General features: G+C 35.8%; 1 protein-coding gene across 5 annotated transcripts in view; it reads left to right on the top strand.

The window, feature by feature from the left end:
* Positions 1 to 25,080, top strand: part of cfap206 (cilia and flagella associated protein 206) — a 39,317-nt gene that overhangs the window by 3,923 nt on the left and 10,314 nt on the right. For all 5 annotated transcript variants that reach the window (XR_005632975.1, XR_005632974.1, XM_039748012.1 and 2 more), the window contains exons 3-11: positions 4,478 to 4,561; positions 11,021 to 11,111; positions 12,006 to 12,194; positions 14,244 to 14,402; positions 14,629 to 14,840; positions 16,259 to 16,378; positions 16,501 to 16,699; positions 19,217 to 19,357; positions 23,455 to 23,648. Coding sequence is in view for 3 of the 5 variants with exons in the window: in XM_039748012.1 (XP_039603946.1) it covers positions 4,478 to 4,561; positions 11,021 to 11,111; positions 12,006 to 12,194; positions 14,244 to 14,402; positions 14,629 to 14,840; positions 16,259 to 16,378; positions 16,501 to 16,699; positions 19,217 to 19,357; positions 23,455 to 23,648 (1,389 nt within the window). In the remaining 2 variants the exon portion in view is untranslated. The remainder of the gene's footprint in view (positions 1 to 4,477; positions 4,562 to 11,020; positions 11,112 to 12,005; positions 12,195 to 14,243; positions 14,403 to 14,628; positions 14,841 to 16,258; positions 16,379 to 16,500; positions 16,700 to 19,216; positions 19,358 to 23,454; positions 23,649 to 25,080) is intronic.

The raw sequence follows: 25,080 nt of genomic DNA, 5'->3' as shown, positions 1-25,080 counted from the left end.
CTCCATCAAGAACCATATTGCTTAGATTAATAGGAGTAATCACACTTGTTGATTTTTAACACAGACTATAACGCCCGAGTGTCACTATTATATTGTCTCCAAATTTGTATGCTGGAAGAGGGAAACATCATTAAGCTCCTTTAGTTGCACCATACACAGAGAGGGGTTAATACTGTCACAGAGTTCAAAAAATCTGAAATGCTCATGGTGCCATGCGGTCTTTGCTTTGCAGACAAACAGGATCTCTGTGTTAATTTCCACTATTTATTTGATTTGCTTAAATTTAGGAAGGCCTGAGCATGAACCAACAGAGAGTATCATATCAGCACAATATTGAATTCCATCTAAAAAGACTGATGATGCAACAAGAACTTTTGCAAGCTGATGAATTCTCTGGCAGAAAATTGTTTGACATTCTCAGAGTAAGATTTGATTGATGCTGTAGTAACCTTGTCCAGTTCAACTGAGGGCTTGAATAATGGACTGGTAAGGTATCACTAAGGTGGAAACCCAGCACTTGGATAGGGGCCATGGGTTCCAGACTTCAGGCAGTTATTAAATGGAAAGGATTTTCAACCAAAAACTGAAAATAATCATTATATTTATGATTATGTTAGTTTGTCCAAATACTTTAAAAGCCCCTGGAAATGGGGAGCTATGCAAAAAAATGACTGTCATTCCTAAATGGTTCATATGATATTTTTGGTAAACCCCTTAAATTAAAGCTGAAAATCTACACTTCAATCACATAATGATGGCTTTGTTTCAAATCCATTAAGGTGGTATACAAAGCCAAAATTATGAAAATTGTGTCACTGTCCAAATACTTGTAGACCTAGCTGTAAGTGGCCCTTAAGTGCAATTAATGGGATTAAATGTGCACAAACATTCTTGGTGTAAGCAAGGAAACGGCACAATTCTACTGTAGCTGGTTTAACCTGTAATAATTAAATAGGTAACCCCTTTTCTCACATATAAACTCGCAGTACTTGCACTTAAACTGCATCTTCACAAGAACCAAAAGAAAGCAAAAAGAAACTTTTGGCTCAACAACAGTTGCAGTTACATTAACTCGATGAAAAATGTTAACTCACCTGTGTTATTGACTAATTAATGGCATCTTCCTTTGAAAAGTTTTCAGAGTTACTGCAATAAATACAACAAATCACTCATGTGAAAACTTTAACACCATTTTGAATCAGTATGCTACCATATCTAATAGACATAAGCTAGCGTTATCCAGAATCATACACAAGCATATGTCCTAATGTTATCAGCTATGAACCAACAGAGATGATAAAAGAAAACCCTAATGTCAGTACTTTAACTCTGTGCTACCTTTAGCGTATAGCTAACTTGTTGTCACTGTACTGGTAATTTTCAATCAATCAGTTTTCCCAGAAAGCAGTGATGTCAGATTGAGCAGATCATTTTCATTCCAACCACAACTTTGATCCCGTCCAGTTTGATGAAAAAAATCACTGAACAACAGCCTTTCAATTATTATAGAAAACCCACAATCCATGAATTACACACTTAACCTAAAATATAAAAATCATCAAATTCTAGTCAAATAATGAATAAAGTGTAGTTTTTATGATTCTTGCTTATGTACTGACGTGCACGAAAGGAAAAAAAAAAACATAACATCTCTCTCTTTCCTTTTCCTGCCAAGAGCCACATCCGGATTCTTTTTTGTAATTCATCGGTGCTTGAGTGATAAATCACAGCCACAACAACAACAATTAATTGTCTAATGGTATTCAATAAGCGTCAATTTGACTAAAAATCTTTAATAAACACAAGAAAGTTATCAGTCTTCATGCTTGTTTACGGATTCATAGTGGCAGATGATGATGTCTAACTCTTTTTTGCGCATATTAATACATTCACATTTGTATTTATTTGCTTAGAAGACACTTTACCCAAAGTGACTTACAAAAGAGGTAAACAGTTGAAATATTACTTGCTTTTAATAAACATCAATAAAAAAATTGAGTAACATTAGGCTAGGGAATGTTTGTTGAGCAAGTGTAATTGGATGGGTAACAAAAGATGATTGCTACAAGTGAAAAGATGTAATAACTCATACATTTACAATCATAGATCACAATCAGTAAAGCAGTTAACCTTAAACAAACTAACCATGAACATAAAGTATTGCAGAGCAAAGTTTTTTTTTCCTTCATTAATTCGACAGATATTCACAGAACAAATGGGTCTTCAGTCGCTTCTTAAATACATTGAGGGAGTCATGCAGTACTGATGGAGTTGGGCAGCCCATTCCACCAACTAGAAACTTCACAGAAAAAGAGTCTGGATGGACACTTGATGCCACGTATAGGTGACATCACCAGACTCTGTTCCCCAGTAGAACTGAGTGGGTGAGAAGGAGTGTAGCACTTCACCAGTGCCTCCATTTACTCAGGTTATGACCCATTGACTACTCTGTACACAAGCAGGGATTTTAACTTAATGCATACTGCTACAGGGAGACAATGTAGCGACCTGAAGAGATGAGTGACATGTGCCTGTTACTCCTGCCAAAAGCAACAAGACCAAAGCCTGAACCAGAAAATGTGCTGTATACTCTGTCAGATATGGTCTGATCTTGTGGATGTTGTGCAGTGTGAACCTGCATGAATGAGTAACAGCAGAAATGTGGTCAGAAAAAGATAGCTGCGCGTCAATTACCACCCTAAGGTTGTGTACTGATTTGGCAGGTATAGGAAACAGTGAGTCAACCCATATAGAGATGGAGAGATGAGCAGACTGGCTGGCCGGGATCACAAGAAGCTCTGTTTTTGCCAGGTTGAGCTGCAGAAGGTTGAGATATCAATAAGACATGCTGAGACTCTAGCTAATAGCGTAATTTCCTAATGACATTATAGCATTTTGCTAAAAGGGAACTCCATGAGATTATTTGTGCATGCACATGCAGATTATTGATAAATCAGGTTTCTGTCTTAATTGGGTTATTCACCTTTACACTGATTATGTGTGTGCATGTAAACGCACTGACTGTTAATATCAGAGTCCAGACTGCAAGAATTCCTGCTGGTGCCAGGAAGTCCCCTAGTCCACATAGCCCTAATTCAAAATCTTGCATGTATATTTATGTAGCAGGTTTTTAGTGACACTTAGATTGCAAACTCCTTGCTCACATTGTATATAATAGTTAACAAAAATATGCAAACCCACCCAATATGCACTATAGAATAGTTATCTCTGCTTAACATGATCATTACACTGCAGATTTCAGCTGAATATCGAAAACAACTCATTTAATTTAGTATTGAGGACTTTTTTTATAAAGCATGAAAGAATAATTAATGACCACTCAAAAGTTTAATTAAAACCAATATCCGGGTTTACAGTGGGAGGATATTCATGAAAAGTGAGAGAAAATCCATTTAAGGTGGAAGCCAGGAAGACTTTTTCAAACAAGCTGTTATGAACATTTAGAAAAAAAATTACTAAGTCATGTGTTGAAGCAGAAATCTTGACAATTTTTAAAAGGTGTTTAGATGAGATTTTGGGACAACTTAGCTATTAGCTAACCAGACAAGCTTTATGGACTTAATGGGTGACTTCAACATTTGTCAGCGTCTTATGTTCATTTCTCATTTCAAAATGATTGGTAAATGACTAACTTTACGCTTCTGGTATGTTCATAAAGTTCTTCATTGGTTTTTGTCCATGGGAACTGAATGATTGAACTTTCTGCCATTTAGTTTCTTTTTATGAGTGACATGTTCTTGTACAAGTACTACTTGATAGACTACCTATGCACACCTGTTTAAAAATGTGATAAGGCAGACATTTTTCCACAGGTATGAATATATAAGCATTTGAAACATTTTCACAGATTCTAATGTTTTATAAATAAGGTTTTTGTTGTGCCTAATCATATTAACTTATACATATTTTGAAATAAAAATACTTTTAAGTCTTTGTATAAATTGAATATGGAGCAATGCAGACATTATTCTTTTAATTAAAATTAAGAATTGAGCACAATATGTAATGTATATATATGCTGTACGTAAAACACAGAATGAGTTATTAATTTTAATGAAGTGAAACAAACTTACATTTAAACAGTTTAATTCTGGCTTAGTATAATAAAATTATTATTTTTCTGAAAAATAACTGAGTTTTAAAAGGCCGGCAAGCTTAATTTAATTATCAGTCAGCTCATTATAAACATATTGAACTTGCATTTCTTAACATCAGCCTTTATCCTTGGAGGTAAAGGTTAAATTGTTTTCTCATTTTTTGTTATCTATATTGTGTTGATGCAAGCTTGATTTATTTTTGGGTAGAGAAATTCAATTGAAGTGCCTAGTAATTTAAGTATTTTCATTATGGTTTGAGACTTTGTGATATACCAATGCAAACTAAAAACTTTTAAAAATTTAGGATTTGAAAATTTAAATTCTTTGAGTATTTCTGAGCTTTTTTTAACCCCATACAGGTAAAAGCTGTTGTTCTGGATTCAAGAAATGAATTTAATGTTGACCGAACCCTTACAAAAAATGATGTCCAGAAACTCATAAAGGTAACATTTTGACATTAAAAATGAGGCATCAGTGAACGAATTATTTGTGTACATCACATTCAGAATACATTATATCTATTACATTGACCTGTGAAAATTCCTACATTTGTTTTTTGAATCTGCTTTCTTTCACAAGCAGCCAGCTTGTTACATGCTCATTATATGACCAGGTCTGAATGGAATAGCAGTCCATTGCATGGTACACTAATTTTGAGATGCCATGAACATTATTTCTCTGTCTATGGAATTTGGAAGTAAACTGTGTGACCTGGAGAACATGTAAGAATGTGCAAAGCCATGTTGTTGGAGCAGTGACTGACCAATACTAAACTGTTTCACCAGGCCACTCCTCTGTAAGAATCACTACTATTACAGATTTTGGTTGATTTCATCCATAAATAAGGTCATTAAATTTCATGTCAATGTTTTTCTGTATTTGTGGTTCAATATTATTTTAGTAGTTTTCCCAGTGGATTATCGTGTTCCTTCATGTGTGACTAGTAAATTAAGTCCTTTAGATAGGACCATTTTCATGGTCAGGTTTGCAGGACAGCCTGTTTCTGTTAACAGTAGAACATTCTCAAGAAAATTTTACATTCCTTCTGACAAAATAGAACTGTTTAAGTTATTTTGAGGTTTTCTGTATATCTGTAGGATTAACCTTTATGGGTGAGGGAGTCAGTGTGTAACCACAGTGGTTCATATGCTAACGCTGCTCTTGCCTGGGTCCAGTTTGTTGCACAGTTAGAAGTTATTTTCCTTTTAGTCCTTCAGTTTCCCCTTACATCTCAAAGACATGCCCATTGGGTTAACTGGTTGATATGTGTGCTACAGTATAAACTGTCATCGCATTTAGCATTGGCTCCACCACCCAATTTATGTTGAAAGCTTCATCCTAGGTCTTAACTTCAGCTTCACCGACATGTTCTGTTATGTTGCCCACAAAAAAAAACTGCCGCTACACAGTTCATTGGTCAATCTTATAATCACTTCTTCCCTGAATTACAAGTAATACCCTGAGGTACCTGGACTTCTTCAATTGGTGAAGATATTCACCCATATCTGAGGAGAACAGCCAGTCATTTCCAGGGGATGACCACGTCATTAGATTTGATGGTGTTGATTTTCTTTCTAACTGCATTACACTTAGCTGCAAACTGTACCAGTGTTGATGAGTGGTTACAACCTGATGAAGACAGCATTATCTGCAAAGGCACAACTGCAATTCTTAAGTCCCTAAAGTGGATACTCCCCATTCCTCAGGTGTGCCTTGATATTCTGTCCCTGACAGTCATGAAGGCAGGAAGAAACAAAATTCGCCCCAGCAGAGTCTAATGCCTACACTGAATAAACTTGACTTAGCCATTTATGCAGACACAATTATACAGGAGCATAAATGGCATGTAGTAGTGTCCCAGAAAACCCATGCTTTTGAAGCATCTGTCTCTGGATACAACAGGGTTTTCCACATTTCTGATCACATTTCTGTCTATCACGTCCTTGCCAATATACAGCTTTTTATTACTGCACAAGCTGTTCCTCTCAATATCATTGAAGTCTCCAAATGAATCTGTAGATTGTACCTTTTTGAGCACCAAATCCAATGTCACTAAAAAGAGTGAATACTTTAATAGTTATTTGGATGATACATGCCAACAGTCAAAGTTTTTGTCTTTGAAATTTGAAGTAGTGTTGAGGTGATCCACTTATCCTTTACAACAACCACAACAGCATTAATTTATATAGCACATTTTCATACAAATAATGTAGCTCAAAGTGCTTTACATGATAAAGAAAGAGAGAAAGACAAGATAAGAATTAAAATAAGAGAACACTAATTAACACAGCATAAAAGTAAGGTCTGATGGCCAGGGAGGAGAGAAAAAAACAAAAAAACTCCAGACGGCTGGAGAAAAAATAAAATCTGCAGGGGTTCCAGGCCATGAGACCGCCCCCCTCTAGGCATTCTACCTAACATAAATGATCAGTCCTCATTGTATTCAGGGTCCTCATGGAAGGACTTGATGATGACGGTCACGTGGACTTCTGGCCTTCATCAATGTAGGGACATCATGGTGCTTTGATTAGGTGGTGGTGGCGCTGATCGCCACCACAGAAAACTGGAAAAAGAACAGATGAGAGAGTAGGGGTTAGTATGGATTTTGGAGCCACCATGAATAGTAATGATAATTAATTGAATATACAGAGTATCAGGATTAAACTAAAATGAAGTTATGAGAAAGCCATGTTAAAGTAATGTGTTATTAACAGTTTTTTAAAGTGCTCCACTGTATTAGCCTGGCGAATTCCTATTGGCAGGCTATTCCAGATTTTAGGTGCATGACAGCAGAAGGCTGCCTCACCACTTCTTTTATGTTTAGCTCTTGGAATTCTAAGCAGACACTCATTTGAAGATCTAAGGTTATGATTTGGAATGTAAGCTGCCAGACATTCCAAAATATAAGATGGAGCGAGATTTTTTGAGGCTTTGTAAACCATAAGCAGTATTTTATAGTCAATTCTGAATGACACAGGTAACCACTGTAGTGACATCAAAACTGGAGAAATATGCTCAGATTCTCTTTTCCTAGTTAGGATTCTAGCAGCTGCATTCTGCACTAGTTGCAATCGATTGATGTATTTTTTGGGTAGTCCTGAGAGGAGTGCATTACAGTAATCTAGCCAACTGAAAACAAAAGCGTGAACTAATTTCTCAGCATCTTTCAATTATATAAGAGGTCTAACTTTTGCTGTATTTCTTAAGTGAAAAAATGCTGTCCTAGTGATCTGATTAATATGCAATTTAAAATTCAGGTCACAGTCAACAGTTGCCCCTAAATTCTTTACCTCCATCTTGACTTTTAATCCTAATGCATCAAGTTTTTTTTCTAATAACCTCATTCTATCCATTATTGCCAATCACTAAAATTTCAGTTTTCTCTTTTTTTAGCTTGAGAAAATTACTACTCATCCATTCAGAAACACAAGTAAGACATTGTGTTAGTGAATCAACAGATTTGGGGTCAACAGGTGCTATTGATAAATACAGCTGCGTGTCATCAGCATAGCTGTGGTAACTCACGTTATGTCCTAAAATAATCTGACCTAATGGAAGCATGTAGATCGAAAAGAGCAGCGGACCCAGGATAGAGCCTTCTGGAACACCATATAGAATATCATGTATCTTTGAAGTATAATTACCACAACTAACAAAGAATTTTCTACCTGCCAGGTAGGATTCAAACCAATTTAAGACACTGCCATAGAGGCCTACCCACTGACTAAGCGATTTCTAAGAATATTGTGATCAGTGGTATCAAATGTGGCACTCAGATCTAAGAGGATGAGAACAGATAAACGGCCTCTGTCTGCATTTACCCGCAAGTCATTTACTACTTTAATGAGTGCAGTTTCTGTACTGTCATTTGTTCTGAAACCCGGCTGAAGCTTATCAAGAATAGCATGTTTATGGAGGTGGTCATTTAGTTGCATAATGACTGCCTTCTCTAGAATTTTACTTAAGAAAGGCAGGTTAGAAATAGGTCTAAAATTTTAAAAAGCAGAGGAGTCAAGATTATTTTTCGTGAGTAGGAGTTTAACTACAACAGTCTTAAGACAGTCTGGGAAGACCCCCATATCTAATGACGAGTTTATGTCAAGAATACTATCAGTTAGCTTGCCCGATACTTCTTTGAAAAAACTTGTTGGTATTGGGTCAAGGACGCGGTGGAGGGTCTCAGTTGAGAAATTATTTTATATAAATCAGGTAAATCTATCCTGGTGAAAGAACTTAATTTGTTTATAATGGAGTACTGGGGCTGAAGAGGATCAGTGTTGGGGAGATATACTATATTATTTCTATTATCATTAATTTTTTGATTGAAAAATACAGCAATAGCCTCACAAGTTTAACTGGAAGTATTCTGGAGGCATTCCATTGAGTTACCTGGGTTTAGCAGACGATCAATCGTAGAGAATAAGACTCTGGGATTACTAGCATTGTTATTTATAATTCTAGAGAAATAGCAGCGTCTCTCAAGACGGACTGTGTTATTGCATTTTATTATTTTAACCTTCAATATCTCATAGTGGATAGTTAGTTTAGTTTTTCTCCATTTACGCTCAGCTCTCTGGCATGTTCTCTTTAAATCATACAGTCTTTGGGTCTTCCATGGTATAACAATGCTAGAAGATTTTTAACTGTCATTTCAGGTGCGACTATGTCAGCAGCAGCAGCTCTCACCTTAGCATTAAAATTTTCCAGCTTACTATGTACATTATCTTCGCTATTGTAATTAGCACTACAAACAGACTGGTTGCTTAGAATGCTTGTAAACTTTGAAGCTGCTGATGAATCAAAGAAGCGTTTTTTAACAATATGGTTCTCGTGAATGTTTTCTATCATTACGTCTATATTAAATAGTATAAGAAAATGGTCTGAAATACCAATATCAATGATCTGCTTGACATCAACTTTTAGTCCTTTAGTAATTACTAAGTCTAACGTATGACCTGCTTTTTGTGTAGGCTGACTAACGAGCTGTCTCAAATCAAAAGAGTCCAGGAGGTTCATAAATTCTTTTACTTTTGAGTCACACTGATTATCGATATGAAACTTTAAGTTACCAACTATTGGGAGCATGTCATAGTTCGTAATTATAATTGACACCAAGTCTGAGAATTCCTCAAAGAAAGACGCATTGTATTTAGGAGGTCTATACACGGATAATACTAGAAACTGGGAAACTCCATGAATAATAACAGCAAGATACTCAAAGGACTTGAATTTACCAAAACTGACATCTTTACACTTTAATCAGCTCGAGTAAATGTTTGCTAAACCGCTGCATTTCTTTCCTTGGCGATCCGCACGAGCAAAGCTGTAATTCGGAGGCGCAGATTCAATTAAAACAGCTGCACCATCAGAGTTAAGCCACGTTTCACTTAGTGCAATAAAATCAATTTTCCTATCACTAATAAAATTGTTGATGGAAAACGTCTTGTTGGAACAAACTCCAACTATATGGCTTACACTCAAAGGTTTAGCAATGTATCCACACCCACCTTATGATCATTAGAAGAAGAGAAACCAGAGAGATCGAGAATTCTGGTCCCAGTGGTGTATGTAGAGGTGATTTAGACTAAATTTAGTTGGTATTTTTCAGAATCATGCTTAAGCATTGAATCTTTGCCAGCCAGGGAAGCTACTTTCTATGGCCCAGTTTTCATTGCCAAGGCTTAGTGTGCCTGGATTCATTCCATGTGTGCCTATTAGCCAACTGGAATAGCATCATGGGTGGTGAGCCCACAGTGCAGCTCCACATTGCTTTTTTAGACTGTCTGAACTAGCCATCTGCGTCACCTGGCCACCATGTGCTTTCCAGGGAGCTCCAGTTCCATGCCTGACTCCAACAGAAGCCCCTGGTACACTACATCATTCCTTAGAGAAGACTATTCATTGACCAATCTTAAATGTATACAATGTATAGAACAAAACAGATTTGGTTTAGATGCAAGATGAAAGAAGTCATCTTAATTTAAAATGATAAATCTTTTTTATTTATATGTACAAATTGTATAATAAAGATTAATTTCACTGGTAATAAGCAGTTTTTCCTTTTTTGCCCGAGTAAATGAGTGAAACGTTTATATAACTGTACAAGGGCCACGACTACAACTATATCTACAGTACTTTAACGTGTTACTGGTGGCATTCTTATCTACAGAATAAAAACACTTTTGAGGATGCTGTATTCTTTAATCTCAGTGTTAATGTTGTATTATGAAGGGGCTACAAGTGGTGTAGAAGGTTCATGTTTAAATACTGTGTGAGAATGTGGTACAATATCTTTTCTTGGCAATACTCGACTCCTAATGTCGGCTGTATGAATATGAAAACAACATTCACTTTAGGATTAGCAACATTGTGAAGAGTTTGGCCACAGTGTACAAAAGTTTTAATTATTGTTTATGCATATCATTTTTACACCCCATGTTAGTTTGTGGAATGCTTATCATTATATTATTTATCAATGATGTACTACATGCATACAAGATAAACTCTAGATTGAATTCTTATTCTTTTCTGTAAAGTTCTGCCAAGCCTTTGACATCAGAAGTTCCTCCAGTGAGGAAACTATGCTTTGTGAATAAAGTAGATCGATCAGTAGAATTATTGTGAAGCACTTTTTCTGTATTTTATCTTTGATTAAATAATTGATATTTGATTTACATGTGGCCAAGATTATATTTATTATATACTGTATACAGTATTTTATATTATTTACACACCTCGTAAAACTGATGGTTGTTTGCAGTGTCATAGGGCCTGCCTTCAAAAGACCCTCGTAGTTCATGGAACAAATTGGTTTGATGAGGACATAAATATCAAAAGTATATCTGTAAAAAAGCTTTCTGCTACACTGCTTACTACTATCTGCTTTTTTTGTCTTCTTCAAGCTCTGTGTAGATAGGCTGTTGGATCAAAAAAGTCCCTCTTTAGACACAATCAAAATGCAGGTTTATTTTGATATGAACTACACAAGCAGAGGTAAGTCATTTTACAATTTCTACAAAAGTACGGCAGTCAATTATGGCCAATTATGAGCATTCCCAAGCTATAGTCAGACATCCTAACCCAAACATAAGCCAAGAAGACTAAAGCAGAAAACAGAATGAAATTTTATTACAGATATAACTGACAAATTGGAACAGGATACTAGAGACAAGGGAACAAAAATCGTAGGCAAAATAATAAGTCTACAGGACCTAACTAAGCAAAGGTTAATTCTCATTGTGTATGGTAGGGTGGTGCCCACTTGCCTACCTTGCTGTTTCACAGTTTAAGAACATTAAGGCAAACTTGATGAGAACAGGCCTTTCAGTCCAAGCTGCTCAACCCTGTTCAGTTTAATCAGGCATCACGCTACATAACTTCAAGTCATGTGCATACCACATTCACCAACTGCAGTTGCTGGATCATGCTGAACTAAAAATTAAGAACATATCACCACATTCTAAACAGATCAGCCACAAACATGACTCTGTTTACTGACCTTCCTAAGTTTTTGTTACTGAATGAGGTGAGAGTTCAGGGTTATTTTGCAACTCGGGTGGTTCAGGTAGTTTCCCTAAATTGTTTCACTTTGAAGATTGTTCATATAAAGATTTTCATTGATCCATAGCACATGAATGCAGGATTAATAGCAGCCAGTGTAAATGCTTTCCATAATTGTTCAAAAAGGCAATACAGCAAAAGCCAGTGTTAACAACAATACTCTATGTTATCCACCTTAACAAAATGTTAACAAGATGTGTCGGTGTGCTCGATATAAATTGTTTATTGCACACTATAGATGATGAGTATGTGTTTTGGCAAATTTGCTATTTATTTTTTTATATTGCGGTGCTCAGATTGACTACTCTTTACTGTTATCTTTCCCAGGTGAGTTTTTGGATGAGCACCATAGTGTCCTGGAGTCCAGAATGGCCCCTGTGTGCAGGGAGATCACAGACAGCCGTGCCCGATCACGTGATGAACTTGAGACCCTCTACCGCAAAATTGTCAGCTTTGTGCTTCTACGTTCTGGTCTTGGGTCACCCACTGATATCAGCACAGTACGAGAGGCAACAGGTTTGCTTTTATTTAGATACTACTCAAAACATATGTGTTTGTCTTATACTTAGTAAGGATGGCATGGTGGTGCACCAGGGAATAAGGAGACCAGGGTTCATGTTCTGGGTGTGACATGTATGGAGTTTGCATGTCCTCCCTATATTTGGTTGCTCTGGTTTTCTCACACAGTGTAAAATCATAAGGGTTAAGTAGATTGGTGATGATCAATTGACCCTGATGTGTGCATGTATGTGTTCACCCTGCAATGGCCTGGCATCCTGTGTAGGGAGAGAGAGTTCCTGCCTTGTACACAATGCTTGCTGGGAAAGGCTCCAACATCTACACAACCTGGCTCTGGTTATTTAAAAACAAAGCATTCAGATGCATCTCTTGAAATAAGTTTACTTCTGAATTCAAACTTATGAATACTAGCATGATTTATATATTGTAGAAACCATTAGGGGGCGTACCAGCCACCCTACCCGATACAGACAGGCGTACGATACAAGTTCAAAGCACACCTGATTTTATTTTCTCTTTTCCTTGTGGGAAATGCCTTCCCCGTCCCCACAAGTCAAACACAGTTCTCAGCACAAACACACCTCAACACAATACTCTTCTTCTTATTTTCTTTTCCTTTTTCACTTCCACCCCTTCTGGTGGTTTAAAAGCTGCTTTCCAGGGCTCAGCAGGAGCTGCAGCACCCCCTGGTGGCGCCAAAGGATCCCAACAGGGCTGCACCAAACTCCAACCCCAGTGAAGTCCTGCTGGAGTCCTAGGCACTGCTGCAGTCCAGGGGGGCTCCCATCTAGCACTCCGGTGGAGGTAATGATCTGGCCACGCTTGCTCCCCTGGTCCTTCCAGCATGGAGGTGTCCTGGTTGGTGTCCCAGCCATCTGCCACACTGTATATACTGTATATATACATACTAGCCATTCCCCATGGCTATGCCCGTGTAGTAGTGAAACAGGACAAACTTTAAAAACCAATAAACAAAAAGGTATTGCTAGCTAAGTGGAGGCAAGTTACGTTTCAAAACACAGAGGTAGACTGACTCCTCACTCTTGACGTCACGCTTCCCCCTCCCCTTGGCCTGCAGCCTCAGCCTTAGATTAGTGCGAATATATTGCTTCTGCAAGCAAACTATGATTTTTAGCATAATGAGAGTCGCAAAATAAACCGGAATGATCAAGCAAATTCTAGAAAAAAATAAATCTGTTAAGTAGTTCTCTCGTTCACTAGCTAAGCGGATGTAAGATACGCCCAGAGGCTGGCGTGATATATGTATATTTATGTATATATATATACTGTATATATAAACACAGGAATTTTTTTCTGAGCTGTAAAATAGAAATTATAGTTACATATAGGAGAAACATACTAAATAGTTAATGTTAATCATTTTTTTTTTTTTTTATTAATTTTATTACCATCCATACAAAGCAATCAAGTTTTTACAAAAAGAAAAATTGAGTTAATCATTTAATACCCTCCTTGTCCTGCATCCTTTGGTATTTCCTTTAAGTTACAAATAATAAAAGCTAAAAGAGCAAACATAAATAGCTGTCAATGAAAAACAAGACCGCAAGAATAGAATCAATAATTTAAAGGTTGCAATTACGTTTGACCAGGACTTAAATTAAACTTTAACTGTATTAAAGACACATATTTACATTATTGTTTGTTAGTTTTTTTTTAAATATACTGATTAATATATATATATAGTACAACTTGGGTAATCATATGATTATAGTAAGCTAAGGCAACCTAGAAAAGGAAAATTATAATTGTAATCAACGGAGACTTGTTTTTGACTTTCACATTCTACTTTTATTTAGTCTTTTCAAAGTTGACTGAAAAAGACAACCAGCTTGTATGTATGATCACTTGTAGAAGCTCACAAATACAGCATTTTTTTTAATCATGCTAATTCTAGTCATATTTTTGTGAAGTTACAGTTTTCTTAATCTTAGAAAATTGAAAGAAAAGGTATTAATCTTCCACAAAAGAATATTTTTTAAGTTATTGCCCTGAATAAGCAGAAGCATACTGTACTTTCCTTTCCAGCTGCTTTACAGAGCATATTCCCTCAGTCTGAACTGGGCACCTTCTTGGGCCTTAATAAAAAGGATAAAGAACGGCAGTTAAATGAACTCACTATGATTGTCACTGGAATCCGCCTCTTCAATAAGGACTCTGGAAAAGGAGGAGAAAGTATTGATAACTGTAAGTTAACTCCATTCCTAGCCTGGATTCACATTTAGTTCTCACATGTGTGCTGCTCTTAAGCAGTATCAAGTTCCTAAAATATTTGTTTAAAAAAGTTGGAATGAAGCAATGAAAAATTAATATCAAAACAAAATAACTAAGTACTTTTGGTTTCTTTGCATCTGCTTTTTTGATTTAAAATGAAAGAATGCAGTTTTTGATATTTTTCCAACATAATGTTTAGTGCCAGCAATTTTAAATGAGGCCATCCCAGCAGCCAGTAAACACTATGAAGCAGAGATGAAATTATCTCTAAACCTTGCACAACGCTATACTGCCCTGATGGAGAAGTTAGCTTCTGAAGACTCGGAAAAAGATCAGAATGTGCAGACTGACCTGATGAAACAGGCTCTCTATAATGTCCGACAGCATATTGTTTTCTTGCGGATTATTATGGTAAGCTAACAAAATATTGAATCTTTTCTTTTATCTGCCATACATCCTTCCACAGGACTTTTAAATACATAGCTGAAGTATCTAAGCATATTTATTTTTACATTGAAGTCAATATTATAGATATCATAATAATACTTTGGAATGGGTTGCAAAAAGTCATCTTCAAAATGCATCACTTTGTTAAATTTTCATGTTCTTAAAATTACAATAATATACTTATCAGACATTTTTTCATTGAGGTGCTAGATGATGCAACAGCATTTAATGTCCAGAATAGGATTCACAACCAATTACTTGAATTTGTTATGTGGCTTAATGATATACAAGATGATTAGTTATGAATAAAGAACAAAAACGGTTAGTGCTGCTGCCTCACAATTTCAGAAAAAAAACTTGTTTTAATCTAGATCTGGATATAACCTGTTTGTGGAGTTTGCGTGGTCTCCAGATATCTGCATTTTTCAGGATCTGGGTAGTCTGGCTTCCCAAAACATCCTAAAACATGCAGGTTAGGATGTTGAAGGACACTGCTGTGAATTTAGGTGCGTATGTCCTGCAGTGGTCTGAGGACAGTTCCTGCTTTGTGTCTGATTTTGGCAAAACTGGCTTCAGCACTTAGGAGGTGTTTCATACAATGTACAGATGTGATGGATGTGTGCAAAACAATATGTGTACATTTGCATTGCTGTCTTACTAAATTGCCTTTTTTATCCTTTTAAAGTACAGAACAAAAGTCAGTTGTGTTTTTGCAAAGTTTGCAAAAGATCTCAGTATTTAGAGTTATAGATTTTACTTGAGTTTTCCAAATTAGATTAGATTAGATTCACTTTATTGTCATTACACATGTATAAATACAGGGCAACGAGATTCAGTTTAGCATCTAATCAGAAGTGCAAAGAGCAGAAGTACAATAAATATAATATGTGCATATTATGTACAGTTAAATATGATATGGCAGATAAGGTAGGACCAGGTCTGTATTCCATGACTTTTAATTTAGATAGCCAGGGATCAAGAGTAGAAGCTACCTTGAGTGAGTAACAGAAAACATGCAACAATTATAATACAGGTGTTAGTTCCTTTATCTACATTTTTCTTTGTATTCATTATTTTTATTTCAATCTTACAGTTCAGCAACACTTTGATGTGGCTTGCCTTTTATTGCTACAAAAATAAATAAAATTCATAGAATTAAAAGTTTAGTGTGCTAGTGTTATTCTCTAAATTTGTACTCTTGGTTATTTATAAAAGAGCTATCAAAATAACTTCCATTTAAAATCAATAAAAATGCCAAAATGTAATTGTATTGTTAACTTATCTTTACATACTGTACTTTGTAAACTGCATGTATACCCTAGCAAGCTACTTACTCTTGCTAATTTTTCTTTTATCTTACTTACCTTTCTCATTTTTAATAGTCTGAGATAATTACATGTGCACAGCAAGTTGAATCACTACAGCAACAGTTTGGAGTGAGGATGGAGCAGTTGAAATCAACAGTGCGCACAAAAACTGCAGTTCCTACTGCTCAAGTGTATGTAAGTATAGAGGAGGAACAGAGTACTTTGCAATGGTGCAGCCATGTATTTTACTTTGCTATGTGGCAATGTTCTGTAAGATGTATAATGTAAAGTGCTTAACATGTCCATATCTACTTTAGCCCCATTTCATAGCATTGTCACATCTATGGTCTGCATTCCAAGATGAGATGGTTCTCCTGACTGTTTTCAGCAACATAGCAGCCAATCTTGAGCCTTTCCTGTGCCTGCACTCACAGCTCTTCCCTGACAGCACAATAGATCAGCTTTTGGAGGGCACCGAGGTAAAAACAGATGAACAAAGAATTGAAGAAACATCAGGTTAGTATTGTCTTCACAGGACAGTCTTTGTAAAATATAAAGGAGCAACAGAGCTTATTTATAAAATAGCAGCAAACAGATACATAAACACTAACAACTGTGTGAGGTATTTTTCAAATTTTTTCTACACCACAGTGATAAATATATTCATTTGCCACATACAATTGTGTTATAAAGTGAAGCATTCTTTAAATACACTTTAAAAATACCTGTCTGTTCTTGCAGCTTACAGTGGGGATGAAGGTTCATAAGCGAATGAAATAAAGCTTTAAAATGTATTACTTTTTTATTACCAATTAAAAACTGTGCATTGCTTATCAATTATATTTTTTTTTTCAAAGAAATACCCATTCTTAAATGGAAAGCATAGTCTAGAAATCTCTTTTTGCTTTATACAGTAACAAATGTTATTCAAAATGTTAGTATATTAATTGGGGTTAAAATAATTTCAGTGAAAAGAATCAAAGCAAAGCGATTCATTCATTCACTCCTCCTGCATCAGTCTCTTTTAATGTTTCAATTAATAGATAATGAAATGTGTAGTTTGAGTACATACTTTGTCATTGTGTTTACTGTACTGTACTTTAAATGAATCTGCAAGTTATCTTTATGTGTAATACTGCCACCCAGTGGCCACAAGTGGGAAAGAAGAACTGAAGTCATAGATTTGTATACACAAATTATAACTAATTTTATTGTACTAGAGGTATCTTCTCTTGCAAGTGTGCTTGTAAACTTTGTGGTTTTATTTTGTTTTGCACCTTCTCCATCTTCTTCATAATTTCAAAATTTCAATCATGTTAGTTCACATAATAATGTGAAAATTGCACTTGATGGGCATTTACAAGTTTATCGACTACATTCTGATTTGTAACTTTTTGTGTTTTTTTCCCTTGTTTTTCTTTAAAACACGATTCACTAAAAATAATGGAATATTTAGATTAAAAAATTGGCAGTCAATTCAAATGACTACTTGCTAAAAATGTATTGATTTAATCATTCTTTCTTACTCCATGCGTATTTTTTTGGTTTCTAATACTTTGTGCTATGTGACCATAGGCAAATTCCAATTGCAATATTTTTGAAAAGACTTTTCTTCATTAATCTTCACATTGCAGAATTTTGTCAATCCCTTTGGTGAGGTGGGCATGGGGCGGGAGGATAATACCATGAACAAACCACTAGCTGAAATGCCTTTTTTTCTCTCATGTGCTCACAGCACATCCACACAAGCGGAATGATACAGTGTCAGTTGGTCAAAGGGGGAGGGTTCCCATGTCAAACTTCAAGATGCACAAGTAAAATGTATCAGTACTCACAGGTACTCCAAGGAACACTGCCTAAACTCTAAGTTGAAACTGAAAGAGCACTACTCAGTGAACTAACATAGGGAGAAGGTGCAGTAGACAAAGTCGGTTTATGAAGCCATGACGCTTGAACTGTAAAACTGCACTACACAATGCTTCAGAGCCATACGAAGCAGTACTTACAAATCAAACATAGAATCAAGTTCTTCATCAAACACATTGTTCTCAGTAGAGTCAAAACTGTGATCAGAATCTGACTCAAGCTTTGTGCATAACGTTAAGTAAATGAGCTGTCACACATGCCATTTATTTCTTGTCTTTTACTCAGAGCTATGACATGTAATATACATGACCAGCCTTAAACAATTGTACATTATTAGAATGAGCTGAAACACAGCTATCCAATGATAGTGAGCCCTGTGGCTTGAAGTAGGTAATAAAAGCAGATTCATTCAGTTGTGACGTAAGGCTCACCCCAGTGTATATGTGTGCAAATCACATATTCTAATAATGAAAGAGAGCAGACAACATAAAAACTTCGATTATTGCATTTGATTGACTTGTGGATTTACTGCAATGTACATAAAAACTTTCAAACATGGCAGTCTCATGCATAAGTGGCTATAAATGTTTGATTATGGCATTTGGGAAGGAGAAAACATTCAAAATGTGCTGCTGTATGTAATGTTCTGTGAGACTGTAACTTGCTACAACATTTTGGTAATGTTTTTATATGAGTGCAATTCTAAAACTGCAAATGGATAGTTATTAAAATGCTGCTTTAAATATATTACAAGTATTAAAAATTATTGACGGTAATAATTTTGTCAGAGTTCTTGGTCATTGTTGCCTTCCTTGAAAGTCTGTAGTGTATTGCCATAAAAAAATCAATGAAACAATGAAGTGCCTATACTATACTTTTTCCATGTATTTTTCATGTGTCTAAAAATGCCTGTTATTTTTATCACAATTAATGTAATGTTAAGACCTGCTTTTGTAAATTCTTATTTTATATACCAATAATAGTTGTTGATAAATGTAAAACAGTATTTTAACAGCTTTTTGCATTTCACTAGGTTGTTTAATTATTGCTTGCAGTATACTTATTTCATAATTTGTATTGGTATGAGAGTTTTGTTTGGATATTTGTTTAACTGAATTTGACTTTGCTCAGTAGCACTAAATTGGTATTTTCATTTTTTTTCTTAAGGTGATCGAATTGACCCTTCTGATTATAAAAAACAGGACTGGTTCTTCCCTGAGACAACTGCTAACTTTCATCATTTGCCACTTCAGTACAGGGGAATTTGTGGTTATACCCTTGTTGAAAAGGATGGCCTGCTATTTTCAGGTTTGTGTTGTCAGTATTTGCTTATTATTATTAAGCAGTAATGTTCATACTGAGCACTCTCAGAAAGTACTTGACATAATAGCTATACTGTATTTACCTAATATTTATTATCAGCAGAGAAGAGCAGTCAGTGACCTCAGTGTGGTGTGCTAGCATCCATTCAAGTGTTGTAAATTCAGACACAAGACACGGTGTGGAAATAATACAATTTTAGCCTGAGTTGAAGCCACATCTGTGGCACAGTGCTATACTATTTCAACAGTAACACAATCTATTTTTCCTCTCTCTCTATGTCTGATTTCTTCCATTGAAAGTCAACATTTACTATATATTCACTTATTTTGCTTACATTCTTCCTTCATCATGAAAGAGAACATGAAATGTGGTAATTAATCCATCCTATTTCTTCAGACAACACGACACAACACTTAAAGCAATTTTGCTCAGTTCAAACTTTTATTTTTTGTGCTATCTCTTGGTCTATTGTAGGTAGTTGAGAAAAAAGCTTACTTAGCTGTATCTCTTCTGGTGTTTCATGAAAAGGAACTCTGACATAATTGAACAATGGTGATTGGATCATGGTTATAAGCAAGACACCCTCCTCTCCCACTGATGTAGGTCTTACTTGTAATACGATGGATAGCAACCCCGTGGAGGAGGCTGGGGACATAAAGTCTGAATTGACCTTGTTCAAAGTCTCCATTGTGGAAGCAGCTGCCAAGAGCTGCAGACTAAAGGTCATTGGTGCCTCTTGAGTTGATAACCCAAGGACCCAATTGTGGACACCATGGGTGAGGCATGCCGTCAGACTGACAATGGAGGCCTTCCATGTATGGTTAGCATGGGAGGCTCCCAATATGCGGCAGTGTAGTACAATACAGAACTGAACACATGAATGTTATACTTTGCTATTTCAAGATTTTTATTGCTTAACTAAAAATGCTACCACCTTCTGGCAACAAGATGTACAAACAATACAAGAGGGTGATGTTAGTTCTTAGAACATTTTAGTCTTAGGTTTTATACAGAGAATATTCACATGTAATACACACAGACATGAAAATAAAAGTTCATAAAACTGCATGCCTGACTGTAAAATGCACTGTTGGGACTAGTGCACATTAGTGGACAATTTCATAATATGAACAAACACACAAGACAGAAATGTGATTTTGGCCCAAATCAAAGCAAACACACAGAAATTACCACTCTATGTTATGAATGGTCCATACAGCTGCCAAAGTAATTGACTCAACATACTGTGTATTTTTTCCATAAATTTAGCATGTTAAAACTAGAAAACATTAAATGATTATTCACCTATCTCACCTTCTTTATGAATGAGAGTCCCTATCTCTAGTGATGAAGGATGAGATTGCATCAAATATAAAAGAGAGCATGCTAGAAAGATACACCTAATCTGACACTATATGGTCTTTTAAGTATCAATGCGTGGAGTATGTAGAATGTGGCTTCTACTGATATTGTAATTGGATTTCTTTTACCCACTTGTTTTGTGAACTATCTCCAATTATTGTAACTCAGTTGTAGACTGTAATTTTTAAAAAGAAAGTCTGGCAACTTTGGACCATCGTACTGAATTATTTAGACCAGTACCCCTTTGTGTATACTTATTAGCTGCTTGGTTGTTATCCTGATTTCTACATTTGCTGGCTATGAAACATGCCATGAAGTATGATTTTTCAACTTTTTAACAAAGGTACTTGCAGTCTGACATGTATTAACTATATCTTTTTAAAGCAGTAGTACTCTCATAATAAACACAAACATAATAAATAAACCAAATATCAAAAGCTTATTTTCAGTTTTATATGGTCTTGTGAATCTGTTTTTCAATTTAGCCCATTTCCACCAGGCATAAAATTTTGCACCACAATTATTTTATACAGGGCGGCACAGTGGTGCAGTGGTAGCACTGCTGCCTTGCAGTAAGGAGGCCTGGATTTGCTTCCCGGGTCCTCCCTGTGTGGAGTTAACAGTCCAAAGATATGCAGGTTAGGTCCCCTGGTAATCCTAAAAATCCTAAATTGTCCCTAGTGTGTGTGGGGGTGTGTTTGCCCTGTGGTGGGCTGGCGTCCTGCCCAGGATTTGTTCCTGCCTTGTGCCCTGTGTTGGCTGGGATTGGCTCCAGCAGACTCCCGTGACCCTGTGTTAGGATATAGCAGGTTGGATAATGACTGACTGACTGAATTATTTTATCAAGACGTATTTCCAACAGTGACCTAAGTTGTGTACACAGGTTCTTGGATTCATTCACAGAAATATTTTATCTATTGTAAGCCTATTTTTTGAGCCGATTATTAACTGCATTAATACTGTACATTTCAGTTACTTGTATTTCATTACTATCTCATGAGGAACTTAACTGTTTTTTAAAATGTAGCCCTTGAGAGAACTTTAGAATGAACACTTCTAGTCTATTATTACCCTTTTGCTTCTAATTTATTATTTGATTTCAGAAGTATTGCATACATACAGTTGTGGCAGCGTGATTGTGCAATAGCTAATTCTATTTCCTCATGGATCCAGAGTCTTGGGTTCAAATACTGTGCCTGGTCACAGTCTGTGTAAAGTTTGCCTGTTCTTAAAGTGTATGCCTGGGTTTTTCTCTGGGTAATCTAGTGTTCCTGCTTCATCCTTAAAATGTGTGTACCATGTTGATTGGTGAATCCAAATTGGCTCTGTGTAACTTGCTATGGACTGTCGCCCTGTGCAGGGTTTATTACACCCTATAGTAGCTGGGATAGGCTCCAGCACCCACTGTGACCCTGGTCTGGATTAAGCAACATGACATATCAGCCTTCTGTTTGGGGTTCCTTACCGACACAGACTGTCATTTTTAAAACTGATTTACAAAATATTAATTTTGACTTTTATTGCTATTCATGGTTAGCTTTAAATAATATCTATGAATTTACAAGAGGAGAGCTTTTGGACCAAGTGATTGCTTGGATGAGATGAGTCCATGGTGATCCCTTTGACATGGTGAGTGACACTAGATTCACACTTTATGTCTGTAACAGATGGAAGAGCCAAGATAATTATTTTTTCAGCAGACCTCAAAACACACTGTAGTTTATTTTTGTTGTTGACTCTTGCTTAAGTAAACCAAACAACAATGGAGAATGTGATCAGTCTCAAATATGGCTTTATAAAATTATGCAAGGATTAGCAGGGAAATGTTTAATTTCTTTAGTTGTCATAAAAAGCACAACTGCTTTTGAGCCTTCTTAGTGATGGCAGTTATGATGATGTCCCATCTGAGAGTGTTTGTGATAATTGTATCCAAAAATCTGAAGGATTCCACCTTATTGGCTATTAAATCGTTGATGATGATGGTGATGAATGTAGTTCTTGAGCAGTATATTTTAAAGTATACATTTTTGTTTTAAGTGAGATGTCTTTCTCTGAGCTATTTTGGCCATGGTTCTTTTCTCATTTTTCACACAAAGCTTGTCATATTAGTTAATTATCTGGCAGGCATATTTTTTATTGGGACAGGCTTTTCTCCGTAACATTGTGTCCCATAACCCTCTCTGTTCACAAGCCACTTGAATATTTGGCTATCTACCTGTTTTTTTACCTTGAGGTTTGCTATAAACAGCCATCTGAGTTTTGCACACCTGCCCCTCCCTGTTTGTCACAAATAGTCCTCCTTCTTGAATAAAGACATTAGTTTTTTTGATTGCTCCACCTTTATCCAACTATGTGGCCAATCCACATTCTTTCTAATGTAACAATGCTTCTAAATGCTTCACAATGCTTCTAAGTCATCGAAAATTATTACATAGTATCACAAATGTGAATATTAATTAACTAACTTTCTGGATCTTCTTCAACTCCAACATTACTTTCATTTAAATTAGGTTAAGGTTTGTATCAGGCAAATGTATATAAAATTATTTTGAATGTCCTTATTGTAGCAAATGTATATTTGAAGTACACAAATACCTAGGCTTCTACAATATGTTTTTATGGGTTTACAGGGTCATTATTGTCACTTGTACTTTTTGATTATATTAGAAATAATAGAGTCGACAAATACTATTATTAATTAACTTTTTCCTATCCAACAGGTAATCCAAACACTGGAATTTTGAAGTACAAGGAGAAATACTACAGCTTCAGCTCAAAGGAGGCAGCACAAGCATTTGTTGAAAATCCAGAGAAATATATAGCTGCTGTGACAGAGATTGCAAAACAACATGCTGAGCTCATTCAGTTGCTGGAGTTGCAGCATCAGTTTGCATCTGTTACTCCCTATACAGAGGTGAGAGTTAATTTTAACAACCGTGAACTGGATATATTGTTCTATAGAGTTTTAGTTCTGTCAAACAGAAAATAATTAATAAAACAGTACATCATTTCCTTTGTAGTTGCTGTAACTGTTAGCTACCAGATTGAAGTAGGCAAACAAACAAAAAAAAAACTATTCATAATTCAATAATGCAGTAGTGTATAATTTTAGATTACTAATACTAACTGATCCTGAAATACCTTGGAAAGTATTCAGCAAATCTCTTAGGGTAGATTAGCATTTAGTCATTGAAATAGAAATGAAGAGGAACTTTACTTATCTCTAAAATAAAAAAAATATAACAAAACCTGCCTCCATTCCATGACTTATTTCTTTACACACACCAAAAAAATATAAATAAAAAAATCATACAAACTACAAGAAAGGACACTTAAGCTTATAAGTAATCCAACTTACAAGCTGCATTCAGCTCTTCATTAAGGAGTGGAAGGTTACAAACATAGATTATTTCCCTTAAGATCCTAACACATTTGCATCCTCACAATTCTAAACACTCCTTTTCTACATTTTCGTCAACACTCAGTAACCTCTAGAACGCTTTTCAAATGTTTGTTTGAGAAGCGCTATCAGTGGAATCTTAACCACTTCTTCGAATTTCTGTCATCTTCACTGTTAATAATGTTCAGATGCCTTTTTCTTCTTACCTCTTTGCTAATTGTTTTATACACTTTAGCATTTAATTGTAACGTATAACTGAAAGTTTATTTCATAAAGCATCCTAGTTAGCTTTAAGTGTCCTGTGATGGTTTATTCTGTACATGGTGCCATTTAAAATAAAGATTAATTAATTCACCCTGCTCATGTAGCCCAATGTCAGAACTGCTTATTTAACGTCATTTTAAAACCTGGGTAGCAGTAATGATAGTTTTTCTTTACACTATCTAGATTGTGTAAATTACATCTCGGCATCCCTCACTATTATATTAAAAAATCTTGATACAAGATGAGAGTTTTTTCAAGAGATTTTTTTAAGTCACGCCCTCCTCTCAACAATATACAACCATGCATACGGTCCTCTTACCTCTCATTTGTGTGAATGCTTTTGACAGACACAGCTCCTGCTCTCTCAGCTCTCAAAAATTTTAATGCTTTCCTCACAGTTCCTGCTCTGATGTAGCCACCAGTTGGAGGCTGGCGAAAAAATGTGAATGGGGCCAGTAACACAGTTCAGACTGTGGACTGTGTTACTTAAAAATAAGGGTTGAAACCTGACCTGTTATATTTTTATAAATATGTTTAAGATGTTGGAAGCCTTGTGCTCAAGTATAAAGTAAGTAGCCCATGGGGTCAAATTATAATGTTAAAAAATTATTGTATTTATAGTTAAGGGAACTTGTTGTATAACAGAGGTTTGGGGAACTTGAAATGTTTTTGAAAAATGACC

This window comes from Polypterus senegalus, chromosome 3 (assembly GCF_016835505.1).
Source record: "Polypterus senegalus isolate Bchr_013 chromosome 3, ASM1683550v1, whole genome shotgun sequence".
NCBI lineage: Eukaryota > Metazoa > Chordata > Cladistia > Polypteriformes > Polypteridae > Polypterus > Polypterus senegalus.
This window is presented reverse-complemented; position numbering and strand designations above follow the sequence as displayed.